General features: G+C 48.5%; 1 protein-coding gene and 1 long non-coding RNA gene across 2 annotated transcripts in view; one reads left to right on the top strand and one right to left on the bottom strand.

The window, feature by feature from the left end:
* Positions 1-414: 414 nt before the first annotated feature.
* Positions 415-3793, bottom strand: LOC145713237 (uncharacterized). Its single transcript, XR_014136286.1, has 2 exons — positions 3210-3793; positions 415-552 (listed from the first exon to the last, which is right to left on the bottom strand). It is a non-coding gene; the product is annotated as an uncharacterized LOC145713237 (long non-coding RNA).
* An 18-nt stretch (positions 3794-3811) lies between these two features.
* USP10 (ubiquitin specific peptidase 10) overlaps positions 3812-13995 on the top strand; it is a 69406-nt gene continuing 59222 nt past the window's right edge. Inside the window, exon 1 of the mRNA XM_078439114.2 lies at positions 3812-4018. Within this exon, the coding sequence (XP_078295240.2) occupies positions 3827-4018 (192 nt within the window). The 5' untranslated portion in view covers positions 3812-3826. The remainder of the gene's footprint in view (positions 4019-13995) is intronic.

Here is a 13995-nt window from a genome sequence, read left to right on the forward strand (position 1 = left end):
CACTGGGTTTTCTGAGAATTAAATGAGGCCTTTCATTCGCTCATTCATTCAACAAACATGTATTGAGTCCAATGTCTGGAACTGTTAAACACGCTGGAAAAATACCAGTGAGCACCAGCTTCCGGTAGCTTAGGGTCCAGTGGAGGAGATGGGGATCCCACAGACTGTCAGCGAGTGAGAAGTTCCGTAGAGAAAAACAAAGCAGGCTAACAGGAGGGAAGGACGGAAGGTGGCCATGAGGGCCAGAGTGGCCATGACCTCTTCTCAGAGACAGTGGCCATCAGAGACCCGAGTGGGTGAGGGGAAAGAAAGTTCCGGGCAGCCTGGTACCTTGGGGCTGTCATTCTCAAACTGCTTTCCTTCGGGACTCCAGAAAGCCTTTGTTTTTATAAGTTATGTCTGTCGTTATTTACCATTCAGGGATGAAAACTGAGGTGTCCCTGGGGGGCTCAGTCAGCTGAGCGTCCAATTCGTGACTTCAGCTCAGGTCATGATCGCATGGTTTGTGGGCTCTCGCTCCGTGTCAGCCTGCTTGGGATCCCCTCTCTCTCTCTCTCTCTCTCTCTCTCTCTGTCTCTCAAAAAAAAAAAAAAGGGGGGGGCAATGAAAACTGAGACATTTAAAAATAAGTATAATAATGTAATAATCATAAACTCATTGTATATCAACATAAAAATAACGTATTTTTTTTAAAAGTGGAAAATAACTTTTCCAAGGCAAATAATTTGGGTGAGGGGAGTGGCGGTATATGGTGGGTTTCTGTAAAGCTCTTTAACGTCTGGCTTAATAAGAAAATAGCTGGGTTCTTGTATCTGCTGCCGAATTCAGTCTGTTGCGATATGTTGCTTTGACTACTGAAGCGTATGGAGAAAATCCAGCCTTGCACAGGGAATGTGGGGGGGGGGGCAGGGAGGGAGGGGTATTGTCCGAAAAAGTATATTCCTCAAAAGGAGTGATGTTTTTATTTTTTAAACTTCATTCATTAAAAAAAAATTTTTTTTTTTAAGTGTTTATTTATTTCTGAGACAGAGAGAGACAGAGCATGAGCGGGGAAGGGGCAGAGAGAGAGGGAGACGCAGAATCCGAAGCGGGCTCCGGGCTCCGAGCTGTCAGCACAGAGCCCGACTCGGGGCTCGAACTCACAGACCGCGAGATCGTGACCTGAGTTGAGGGTGGATGCTGAACCGACTGAGCCTCCCAGGCGCCCCCATTCATTTTTTTAAGAAGTGAGGTTTGCAGATAATTGTGGCTATCTTTCTTCGTTGCTCTGCCCAAAGCTGACAGATTTCTTAAGGGAAAATGCAAATTGGCGTGTGAAATCATATCAATGAACGTTATTGTACTCAGATGGAAATCCATCAGTCTATCTTGTGCATGATTTTATAACATCCCACACGGGTCATATGGAAAATATCGATTCACGGAGTTATGCACATCTTCCAAATGTGAACGACCGTTAAAAAGTGCCAGGCACGATATTCCAAAGTGGCGATATTGCACGATATTGCAAAGTGGCGGTTTTATCCCCCGTGTCACCTAACGTCCTGTTGTTGCTGTAAAAAAGGACCACAAATCTACTGGTTTACCTATGACTATTTGACCATTCTGCAGGTCAGAAGATTTACGAAAATCGAGGTGTGGTCAAGGCTCTGTTCCTTCTGGGAGAAGTAGGAGGAAATCTGTTTCTTTCCGTTTTCTAGCTTCTAGAGACTGCGTGCATTCCTGGGCTCATGGCCCTTTCCCCCATCTTCAGAGCAATCTCCCTCTCCCTCCCCACTCTGCTTCTGGTGCCGCCTCCCTTTTTTCCTTATAAGGACCCTTGTGCTTACAAGGGGCCCACCCAGTTCATCCAGAAAGCTCTCTTCCTCTCAAGGTCCTTAATTCTCAAGGTCCTCAACTTAATCCCATCCTTTTTGTCACATGAGGTCACGTAGTCACAGAGTCCAGGAATTAGGACGTGGGTACTTTGGGGATGGGAGGGGGGCTGGCGTTATTTTGCCAACTGTACCCCTTTTGACAAAAGATTCACGGAAAGGTGAAGTAACCTGCTGAAGTTCACACAACCGGTGAGTTGGGGGAGTCAGGATTTTAATTCAGGCTTATCTTGACTCTGGGTTCCTCCAATGTCCCTAAACTCACTGCAAAGACCAGAGCCTGCTCAGCACTATAGGGCCCATGATGATTGTCGATATTTTCTCTTTACTATTTACTCCTTTGTATCGAGAAACCGTGTGTTAGTATCTCTACGAGTGATTTGAAGATTAGAATTAGGTCTTATTTATTATAATTTTTATTTTTTGTTCAAGCACCGTTCCAATAAAAATCAGACCTCAACCACCCCAAGACACCAGTGGGTTTTCACATGCCTTTGACTTTATCCATGCGCATATATTATGTTTCTGGATAGCATGGATACAATATTATATTGCTTCCCCAGCTTTCTGTTATATAATTTTTCAAACGCACGGCAAAGTTGATGGTACCCCTTTGATCCGATTGCTAACATACGCCTCGCTTGCCTTCCATGTACAGTTGTGCGTCTTTATACGCCGTTTTTTGTTGAACCATTAAAAAATAACTCACAGGCATTATGACATCGACCCCTAAATTCTTCAGAGGCATATTCTAACAATAAGAACATTCTCTCACGTGAGCATAATATCATTAGTATGCCACGACCATTACCAATAATTCACTGAACGCCTCTGTATCTCCGGGCCATACTCCAATTTTCTCTGTCAAAAGATATTCACCGGCTTAAAAAACACATGAGGATCCCATCAAGATTCACCCACTGTATTTGGTTATATTTTTAGCTCTTTCATTTTAGAGCAGTTTCCTCCCTCTCCCTGATCTATTTTTCATGGCATCCCATTTTTGAGAAGGCGAGGCCCTCGGTCTTGAAATGTAGCCATGGATCATACTGTTGACCTCTGCTGCTTGGCACGAGGTCTGGCAATAGCAAGCTCTCTCCGTGCACGTTCGTGGAACAAGCGAGACCAGGGATAAGGGTTGTGAATAAGAATCACAGAAGCTACTTTTTTTTTTTCTTTTTTTTTTTTGCTTTTGAGAGTTGGCCAAGTTGTTCACACTCATCTAATAGGACCTTCCCAGAAATCCTGTGAGTTCAGAAATTGTAGGAGTCTCCTTTACAGGTGAGGAAAACAGAAAGGTTTAGAAAGGGAAGTAACAGGTCTGAAATCACTCACCTAGAAAGGGAGGCCCAACCAGACGGTTAAGTGCGTGGCCTGGTAGGGGGCTCACTGTTTCTGGAATCCGTGCCCCCAAAGTCGATTTGTCTGCATGTGTGTAACGGGCAACACTGACTGAGCGCTCACCAGGTGCCAGGCCCCAATGCTAAGCGCTTTACGTGTGCGTTTCAGTCTTCGCCACTGCCTGGCAATAGGCGTGGCCCAGAGTGGGCGCTCAGGCAACGTTTGTGGGATGAACAGTGAATAAATGAATGAACGCACGGAACTGTTATCACCACGAGCAGGGGAGGCTCCTCCCGGGCCCTCGGCGCTCATTTGGGGGACCCCGGCCCAGGGAGACCTTGGGGTTCGGCGCCCGGGGCCGACCGCAGGTCGCGGCTCCGGGCTCCGGACGTCCCGAGTCACGCCCAGCACCCCGGAGGCCCGCCAGCAGGTGAGAGGCCCGGGCCGGCTGGGCGCTGTGGCATCATTACCCCCGTCCCCCGCCCTTTCTCCTTCCGGGACCGCGGCCGGGGCCCCCAGCGCGCGGCCCCCCCGGCCCGCACCGCGAAGGGGCGCGGGCTCGGAGTCCACCAGGCCCGCTCCCGCCGCGCACGCCCACCTGTCGGCCGCGCATGCGCACCAGGCGCCCGGCGCGCCCGGCCGCCCCGCGCCCCGCGGCGCGCGGCCAGTGCGCAGGCGCGGCGGCCGATGCGAGTGTGTATGTGCGGGCGAGAAGATGGCGGCGGCGGGGGAAGCAGCGTGAGGAGTCGGACGAGCGCCGAGGCTCATTGAAACGGGCCGCCATGGCCCTCCGCAACCCGCAGGTAGCTGCCGGCCCGCGCCCTGGGCGGGAGCGGCCCCGAGCCGCGGCGGGCGGCCCCGGGGCGGGCGGGCGCGCCCTGCCCGGAGCGAGCGTGTGGGAGTGGGGGAGGGCGCCGGGACACGCTGCCCCGGACTAGGCCCCGGCCTCCCGCCGCCGCCGCGCCCCGGCCGCCCGCCGCCGCCCCGCGCGGAGCCAGCAGGGGCCCGCCTTCGGGGAGCAGCGGGGAGGGGCGCCGAGCCGCCCGCGGGGGTCGCGAAGGGGTTAACCTCCGGGCAGACCGCGGGGGAGCCGGGGGTGCGGAGGTGGGGGGGGGGGGCGCCCCGGGAGAGGCAGCCGGGGGGCTTCGAGAGGCCCCGGCGCGGCGGGGCTCTCCAGGCACTCGGGTCACCTCTGGGCGCGGAGCGGGACCCCAAGGCGTGGGGGTGCCCCGCTGCCCCCGTGCCCCCAAAGGTCGCTTCCTCAGTTTGATTGACCGCGGGGGGCTTGCTGGTTCTCTGGTTTGTGGACGCGAGTCACTGGGGAACAGCCTTCGGTTACTGTTGCAAAGGAAAGTGGAAATCAAGTCCCCAGGACCGTACTTTTTACTTCATCTGAGTGACATCTTTTGCATGAACCCATCTCAGCCTGGCTGACGCTGACGCGCCGTGTCACAGCGCCAGCCGAAGTTTAGGGACCATTTATAATGATCCCATAGTGGAGGGAAACAGTGAGACGCACCTTTTTCTCTTTTGGGGAGGTGTACGTGTAGAGTTGACCCCCCCCCCCCCCCCCCAATTTTCAATGACTCTGGGTATTACAGTTGCTCCTGTGGTATTATCTTTCAGGCTTGCTTTAGACCGCTGGTTTTTTGACATCTAATCCCTAGAAATTTCTGCACTTTATACCGTCCCAGTGTGCTTTGGTATTGAAATGTGGGAAAGTGAAACAAAGTAGCTACTGGGAAAACTGGTGGCCGGTAGATCGCCTCTGCGAACTGTTGGGTGTCTCTCGCCCTTTGGAAATGAAGTCGATTTTAATAGCTGTTGAGATTAATGCCTATCCTGAAATTTAAAACGCGAAAACTTTTTTTTTTTTTCTCTTAAATGAGATCTCACAGGAGGCTGGAATGTTGTCAAATTTTTGATACTTTAGTTTGCAGAAGTTTCTCCCTTTAACTTCTTGTTCACTTGTTCATCTACTTTGTGAGTATTTCCTGTGGTTCTTTGCAAAAAAAAGGGGGCTTAGCATTTGAGTAATTTTTTACAAATGTGTAATTGAAAGATTTTTGTTTTCTTAAGAGGTTTGATATTTGCCTTTTTCTCAACTTAAATACAAACATGAATAGCTCATTGTTAAAATTAGTATGAACAGGTACAAGATTCATTGTAAACTAACGTGTAATGTATTCATAGTGGTTTTGAAGTGAAGGCATGTTTCGCCATAATTCATTCTATTATTTTTTTTTCAAGATTTTATTTTTTTAAGTAATTTCTATGCTTAACTGTGGGGCTCAAACTCACACCCTTGAGATCAAGAGTTGCATGCACTACAGGCACCCCTAATTCAGTCCATTGTCATAAGCACCAGTTACAATGCAAAACTGACTTAAATAACTAGCCGTGACGATATATAAACTCAATTGTAATTTCATCTACATTCATTGTCCTAGTATTCACGTTTCAAACAATATTGCCTATACCCATTTTTAGAAAACCGCAGTGGCGAAAGTCAGTTGAACATAAATGTTAACAACTCTTTGAGGTTATTCTTTTAATACGTTTATTTTTAAGTATAATTTGAGTGCTTTTAAGTTCTAGCATGGGGAAGGTAGCAAAAGAATAGTTTGATTTCTCATAGTCTTTTTCAAAGAATAGTAATGAAAACAAGTAATGAAATAATGTGACAGGATTTGGTAATTGTATCCTGCTTGCATCAGGCTGAACTTTTTTTTTTTTTTTTTTAAATTTTATTTATTTTGGAAGAGACAGAGCGAAAGCAGGAGTGAGAGCACGTGCACAAGCAGGGGAGGGCCAGACAAGAGAGGGGGAGAGAATCCCAGTCAGGCTGGTGCTGTCTGCACAGAGCCCGCCTTGGAGCTCAGTCCCACGAAACCGTGAGATCATGACCTGAGCCAAAATCAAGAGTCGGACGTTTAACCCACTGAGCCTCCCAGGCACCCCAGGCTGAGCATCTTAATAAATTTGTTTTATTAGACCTTCTGTCCTAAGAGCCCTGCAGAGACACTGGTCATTCACTCATTAATTCAACAGATACCGATCACTTACCATGTGTTAAGCATCATGAGATGCATGTTACTTGTGTACAATTGGGAATGACAACCACAAGTTAACAGTAAGGGTTTTATATTAAAATTGGGTTGTTGGGGCACCTGGGTGGCTCAGTCGGTTAAGTGTCGGACTTCGGCTCAGGTCATGATCTCGCAGTTTGTGGGCTCGAGTCCCACATTGTGCTCTCTGCTGTCAGCACAGAGCCCGCTTCTCGGATCCTCTGTCCCCCCTCTCTGCCCCTGTCCTGCTCATTCTGTCTCTCTCAAAATAAATAAATAAACTTGAAAAAATAAAATAAAATTGGATTGTTATGCTTACAATTTTGAAAATTTATATAGATTGTATTCTATTTCCATATGATTGTTGAACCCTGTTCCCTGGACTGAGGTGAACCAGTGGAAAACTTGGAAACATTTCTAATGCCAATAGTTTTCAACATTTTAACAGATATAAAGGATGAACTTTGACAATGGAAGTGTAAGTACATCTCTTAATTTGTGAGTATTTGTTGTCTGATGAAATGATTTGGGGTAATTAGTGTGAACTGACCAGTCCTTCCTTAAACCAGGAATCGTTTGTGGGTTTGTGGTCGTTGTCGTGAAATCCCCCCTGGTAATGCCTTCTACACTTTATTTGGATATCACGTGGCTTCCTGTCCTGGTGCCCTGAAGCAGGCTCACTCCGGTCTTTGCATTACCTGGCAGTGATGGGGCCCCACATTTTACATTATGGAATTTCTTGGATCCACTTTACAGCATACGGCGGAGTGTCCCCGTGTGGTGGAATATCTATCTGTTTATAACTGACCGCTGTATTAGTATTTCTCAAAAGATACGTTTTTACTGGAACCTCGTAGTGAGGCAGCTGAAGCAAAGAGACAATTATTTGAAATACAGGATATTTGGAGATGCTGATTTTCCTTTGCACAGCGACAGCAGAAACTCAAACCTGTTCTGCGACCAGATAGGTTTCAAGTTGGTGAAATGACGGTCGCTTCAGTGACATACCGAGCGGCAGTGCAGACGAGGTGCGTCGGGCACTTGGGTCCGTCTTGGTGGGACCACAGTTGACCGAAATTGCAGTGAGCGCTAAGCCAACCTGCCTCGTTGTAAATTCCTCTCTAGAGCAAACGTTAGGACATGCATTCCAGCGCACTTTTATGTGGATAGTGCTCGACGTGGGAAAACTTACAGGAGGAAAGGGTTACAAAGTGTAGTGATCGTCTCATGCCAAACCTGTTGCACGTTTTCTCTGCCCGTGTATGATATTCAGGAACTTGGGAAAAGTTGTGTCATCTGTGTTTGAATTATCAGCCACATCAAGGCTAAGTTTTTGTTCGTTTTTGCGTTTGTACTGATCTGTCGTGTGAGTTTTTGCTGTTAATAGATCTGGTTTTTCAAGAGGATCATGAAAGGTGGTTGTCGAGGACACTTGTTACTTTGCTGCTCGCACACTGAGGTATGAGAAATTGTAGGAAGAGCTCGCTTTTGGATTTGTAATTAGGCGGCTGCATTTCTATTTACTGCTTCCCGAGCGAGAACCACTGGGCACAAAACAGATAAATCTGTTTGCAATGGAATTAATTGGCCTGGGGCCATTGGATTACTGTCGTTTGTCACTTTAGTGCCACTTCAGCAGTGTCGATGTTCGTTTCCAAAGACTTACATGTGCTTGGATTGCAGTTTGCCCGTTTGTTGAAGAGATCTCCCCGAAGGTCTTTTTGTGACCGTTTCTGTCACTGCAGCCTGGATTAAGAACTAGTGTGGGCAACATAAAGGTGGCCCGTGGGTTATGCTCATAGTATTTGTTTCAAGGATTAGACATTGTAGAATCTGTCGTAACCCTAGATGTGGCGTCTTCGAAATGTATGCTTTTTGCGAGCTGGCTGTTTCTGTCTGTTTGAAAGCTCCTCAGCTGTGACCCCATCCCAGCAGAAGACCTGAGAAGCCAGAAGCTCTGGGCCAGTAACTCCATTCTGCCCTCTGTCTTGACACGTGCGGTTCTCCTGTTGCCCTCTCCCGGGAATCGAGAGAGGTGGAGGTGTGGTTTAGGGCTGGGAGAGTAAGGTGATGCAAAGGGGATTAGTGCCTATTACGTTTTCCTACAGTTTCCTTTTCTGGCCTCCTGGAGATTTGTTAGATGACAGCGTGCGCTTAGCCTTCGCCCAGCGCCTGCCGCCAAGTGTCCACGCTCCGATGCCGTCTGCTCTTGTGACCCTCAGGCCCCTCCCTTGTGGGCTTTGTCTGCGGCTTTAGTGGTTGCCAGTCTTCAGATCAATTCTCAGTTTATGTTTTTGGTGTCGGCTGGTGGGACATCTAACTCTCCTTCTCACCACTGGTGCGTTACAAGTGGAGGCGCCTCCTGGTGGACAGTCTGGGCTCCCCGCTCTTGCACCTTGGGCGTTTGATTTTTACATCTAGTTGCCTCTTTCTTTCACCCTTACTTATCATATATGACAGTGGCAGATTTTGTTTTCCTTGTCCTTATTTTATGAGGAAGAAATTTTTTTCATCTCTGTGTACTGTATGCAAATTGCTGGCAGGGTGGGGAGTGCAGAGTGCCATGAACAGTGCACCCCCTGGAGCTGTCATTCTAAGAGGGGACCTGCTGGTTGTGCTGGAAGTGGTGGGGATGCCTTTTCAACCAGTGTCTCAATTGAGTTCTGCTCACTGTCCACAAACATAGTCGTTTACCATTACTGCGAGTACATGTCATAAATACTCATGTTGTAAAATGCATTAAGTAAAGCTAGACGTCTCTATACGTTATATTTGCAAGCCATGGCCCTTGTGACATAGGAACTGTTCAAGAACATTGCAGATGACTCCGTAGAACATTTTGAGTTGCCCTTTGGCCCGATGGGTTACAGTCTGCATGTAAACACGGTGATGCCCTTCCTTTGCTCTGGTTACAAGGGGTGCCTTTTAAATTTTATTGCATTCATTTAAATTTAGTTAGGAACAATTAACTTGTGAATGTATTTGGTATTCCAATAATTGTCAAGAGGATTTCTAGTGGTTTTTTGGGGGGGGCTTTCTTCCACTGTAGACATTTTATAACTAGCGGAGTGAAGCAGTGCCTCTGTCGAGAGACTTTCGTCTTGCGTCGTTAAAATGTGTGCACTCCCTGTTCTTTCTGAACGTCATAATCTTTTTCCTTTTGACAGGACCTGTTGAAGCTTTCGGGGAAATGGAAGAGAATTTGACAGTGAAATTTAATTCCAGAGTTTTTTGAGATTCTTGCCCAGTGTTGTCAAATACGTCCCTTGATATTTTAAGTAGTAATTCCACTTAGATGGCTGTCAATATGTGTATATTTATTTGAGGCCGGAAGTAGACCTTCTGGGTAGATCTGATAATTGGACGCGGAAGAACTTATTAATTACAAAACATTAAAATTGCAGTGATCGGCACTTGAGTGTTGTGCAATGTGTAAGTCTCATGGTTTGTAAAGTGCATGGCTTGTTTGAGCCTTACAGCCATTCTGCAGTGTGTTGTCATCACCGTTTCACAGATGAAAAAGTGAGACCCACGCAGCGTGGGACTTGAGGTCACGTGGCTGCCACGTGCATCCCTGGGGGCTTGCCAGCGGGTCGTTGGACTTCTGAATCCTCTGTTTTTTCTGCTTTGCCAAACTGCTTTCCTGCAAGAGACTGATAAAGGTGTAATGCTTCACATAGTGACCTCGCCGGAGCAGCTCCTAAGTGAAAGTTGATAGACTGGATGAATGAGTGAAATAAAAATGGAAATGATTCAAGACTGTGATCTTACTAAGAGTTGCTAGTATGTTACCAGTTGCTAAATTTTGTGTGGGGTGTGTCCTTATTGATTTTATTTTGAAACACATAGTACAGATGTGCTCTTTCTAAAACATGCCAACGACCCAGAAGTATTTAACGTGCAAAGTTGAAGTCCTGCTCTTTCTCTCTGGCCTTTAATGCTCAGTTTGATATACGTCTTCCGCCCCTTTTCCCGCGGGGCGTTTCTGCGATTCTGTTGTTCATTGTACGTAATACAGTCTGCTCGAACCACATGGCCACGGAGCTGAACTTTTTGGAGCAAACCTTGTTTTTAAAATTTTTGAAGGCATCTATTCGAGCATAGTAAGTTTTCTTCGTTTTACCTGTTTTAGCCAGGGAACGGAGCAGATACTCTAGACGTTAAAGTATACTGAGAACTGTGGAAATGCTCTAGAGATTTCTGAGTAATAAAATGTCCAAAGACTTTTTTTTTTTTTTTTTCTTAAAGAAATGGCTTTTTGAAGAATTCAACCCCTTAGTTATAGCAGCCGTGCCATCCAGTTTTTATACGGTGAAAAGAAGTCTGACTCAAATTCAGATTCTTGTCTCTTGGTCCCCTCTTCACTAGAGAAGGTTATTGAGAGGATGAAGCTTTCCTTATCTGGAGACAGTGGTCAGTCATCAGCCTGAGTGAATAGTGGGGGCGCCAGTAATTAACTTGGATTTTCCTGCCTTCTCCAGAAATCGGGTTTTCTCCTCCTCCCCCCTTGTTTTATAATCAACGTGCTACAATGGCAGAAGATGAAGCACCGTCCCCTTGCCCACCTCGGGTCCCTCTCCCCGGAGACGACGGCATTCCACCACTTCTGATTCTAATAAAACGCGAGATCAGGTCTTCCAAGGGTAGCCTTCTGCTTCAGTTGGAATTAATTTGTAGGCTATCAGACACTTTTATTCAGAACCACATATAAAGGACTTTGTATCTTTTGTGATTGTTCAAAGCAAAATTTTTGGCGCCTGGGCATTAGGAACGTAGAGCCGAAGAGCGAGTTGCTGTGCTTTAGAAGTTCACGGAGTGGGAGGGGGGAGAGAAACAGGCTCATTGGCGAACCCTGATTTGCGGTGGTAGTTCCTGCAACAGAAGCGTGAAGAACATTGCCAAGAACTTCCGTTCGTTCACTCAGCAAGTAGTTATTGAGTGGCTACTGTGTACCAGGCACTGAGGATGGGGTGATGGGCAAAAGCGGGCATTGTCCCTCCTACCAGGGAGCTTACCGTCTGGTGAGGGAGACGGTCGCTGGTCAGATAATCACAGCAATGGCTGTGTCGTTCCAGACTGCGAAGTGTGTCCCGGAGGAAGGGAGCGCAGTGTGTTGGTGTGGCCCGGGAGGGTCGGGGAAGAGTTTCCCTGGAAGGGGTGCCTCAGCTGAGATGCACAGCTGGGGACCGTGCAAGCGCGGGTGTACCGGCCCCGTGGCTGGAGCGAGTCGAGGGCAGTTAAGAGGACTCGGAGAAAGCCCACGTAGGTGTAGAGCTCCGTGCCGGAGAGGAGAGGCCTCCAGGGGTCTGCCCAACCTTGTAGGGTGTCCTGAATGTTAACGTCTTTACGCTGAGAAAAATGTGGAAGGAGGGGGCCGTGCGGCGTTTGGCCGTGGAAGCACGTGATCGAGTTGCCTCGTGGGCTCACGCTGTGACCGCCCTGTGCGGGGTAGACGCGTCGTAACGAGATCACGGGGGCCACGAGGTGAGGCCGGAGGGATCTTGGATTCTTGTTCAGGGAGAGTGCAGGGTAGAGCAGCGGCGTGATTTAGAAGGTATTTAGGTGTGAGATGGGTTGAACAGGAAGAGAGCGAGGCTGAGCGTCAGGGGAGGCTGGGAGGATGTCTCTTCGGAAAAGGTGACATTTGGGCAGAGGAGCACGAGGACAAGGGCATCTGGGAGGCGGCGGGCGGAGGAGCAGAGCCCCAAAACCTGAGGCACGTGTGGGGACCCGGAAGAGGTTTGTGGCTGCGGTGCTGTGTGGGCGGAACGGGCGGGGCCGGAGTCAGAGGCGAGGTGAGGGACCCTGAGAGAGGGATTTCGGAACAAAACCGCGGGTTTTAGTAAGTGGTGGCACCGCTCTGTGCCAGCCTTGCCCGTGGCGACCGCCTCGGGGGGCCAGGTGTTTGACTTCCCGGCTGTCAGAGGTGTCCCTCTTCCGGCTGTCGCCCAGATCCGGGAGCGTACTCTGTGCTCACGTCAGCACCCCGAGCATCTTGACCCCCAGAACTTGGAGGGGGAAAAGCAGGGCATTCTTCTGGGGACATCTGAGGCGGATTAATGCAAGGCGAAGAGCTTTTGGGTGTCCTCAGTGATGATTGGATGGAGTGTTAGGAAGGCCATGTGGGGACATTATTCCCTTTAGTTTTGGGAGGGCACCTTAAAAACAAACATTTGTTTCTTCATTATGGTCTTAGGAAATAAAGTGTAAGAAGAACATGTCCCTCATGATATCCCATGACCCGGAGGTGACTTCTGAGGTTAATACTTTGAAATGCTTTTCTTCAGTCTTTTTTTTTTTTTAATGTTTTTATTCTTGAGAAGGAGCGTGCGCGTGCGAGTGGGGAGGGGCAGAGAAAGGACAGAGGATCCCAAGGTGGCTCCGTGCTGACAGCAGCGAGTCTGACACTCACCGACTGTGAGGTCATGACCGGAGCTGAAGTTGGTCACTCAACCGACTGAGCTGCCCAGGTGCCCCTCTTCAGTCTTTTTTATAGGAGATTGTAGAAATTTGGAATCATTTTATATGATAGTATTTTTTTCTTTCGTGTTAACATTTACTTATATTTGAGAGAGAGAGAGAGAGACAGAGTGTGGGCAAAGGAGGGGCAGAGACAGGGAGTCACAGAATCCGAAGCAGGCCCCAGGCTCCAGGCTCCGGGCTCCGGGCTCCGAGCTGTCAGCACAGAGCCCGACGCGGGGCACAAACTCACGAACCCCGAGATAATGACCCGAGCAGAAGTCGGATGCCTAACTGAGCCACCCAGGCGCCCCTATAGGATAGTATTTCTTAGGTTGGGACCCTTGGTCCTAGTCTTCTGTCAGAATCGCCTGATGGCCATCCAGACCTACTTGCTGGGGCTCCTTGTGGGCAGGCCTCTAAATCTGGGTTTAGGACAGCTCCCCCCAGGGTATCGCAGCAGCTCGGCTCAGGTTTCAGAGCCTCCACGTGGCTTTGTTTCCAGTTTGTTTCACGTAACCCATCGAGCACGTTGCCATGAATAGGATTAGCTAAATCATATTTTGGATAAAATAATTTATCCAGTCTAGGTTGAGTGTGAACAACAACCAAAATACATGTATGTACCACTGTGAGAGGTGATAAGATCTAATTTTAGCACTGAGTAGAATGGATTGTGGGGACAGAACCAGCACGAGACGCCTGAAAATTTTGCCACTTTGAAGATCTGTCCCATCAGAATGAGATTCCTGATTCGTTCCTTTCCAGCATTTATCCAGCTCTCGCTGTGCCAGGACCTGGATGGGGTGTGTTAGTTGCAAAACACAGTTACAGAGAAGTAATCTGAGTACAAATACACTCTCCAAAGCCATAGAGGCACACCGCTGCTGACCCCTGTGCTCTGCATCGTGGATGGGATGTAGGGGAGGGGGTGGAAGCGGCCCAGACTCCACCACGGCTCATTTCAGCCGTGACCATCTGATGTCCCAGTGAATTGGGATGAACTTTCTCATTTGTTCTCAGGTCTGGTCGTAGTCAAAATTTGTCCGAGGCTGTGTGTACAGCATTAAGCCAGTCTGCCATCAGAAATTCTTGCCATCCTTTTTGCTGCCGGTCATGGATTTGTCCGTTGAGGAAATTCTTGCCTCCATTTTTCCACAGACGTGCGAGCATAATTACTGCTCCTTCCCTCTCCTTATCGAACTCCTGCCTTTTACGTGCCACGGCTATGTGGTATGAGTTGAGGGTCAGGA

This window comes from Panthera onca, chromosome E2 (assembly GCF_046562875.1).
Source record: "Panthera onca isolate mPanOnc1 chromosome E2, mPanOnc1 haplotype 2, whole genome shotgun sequence".
Taxonomy (NCBI): Eukaryota; Metazoa; Chordata; class Mammalia; order Carnivora; family Felidae; genus Panthera; species Panthera onca.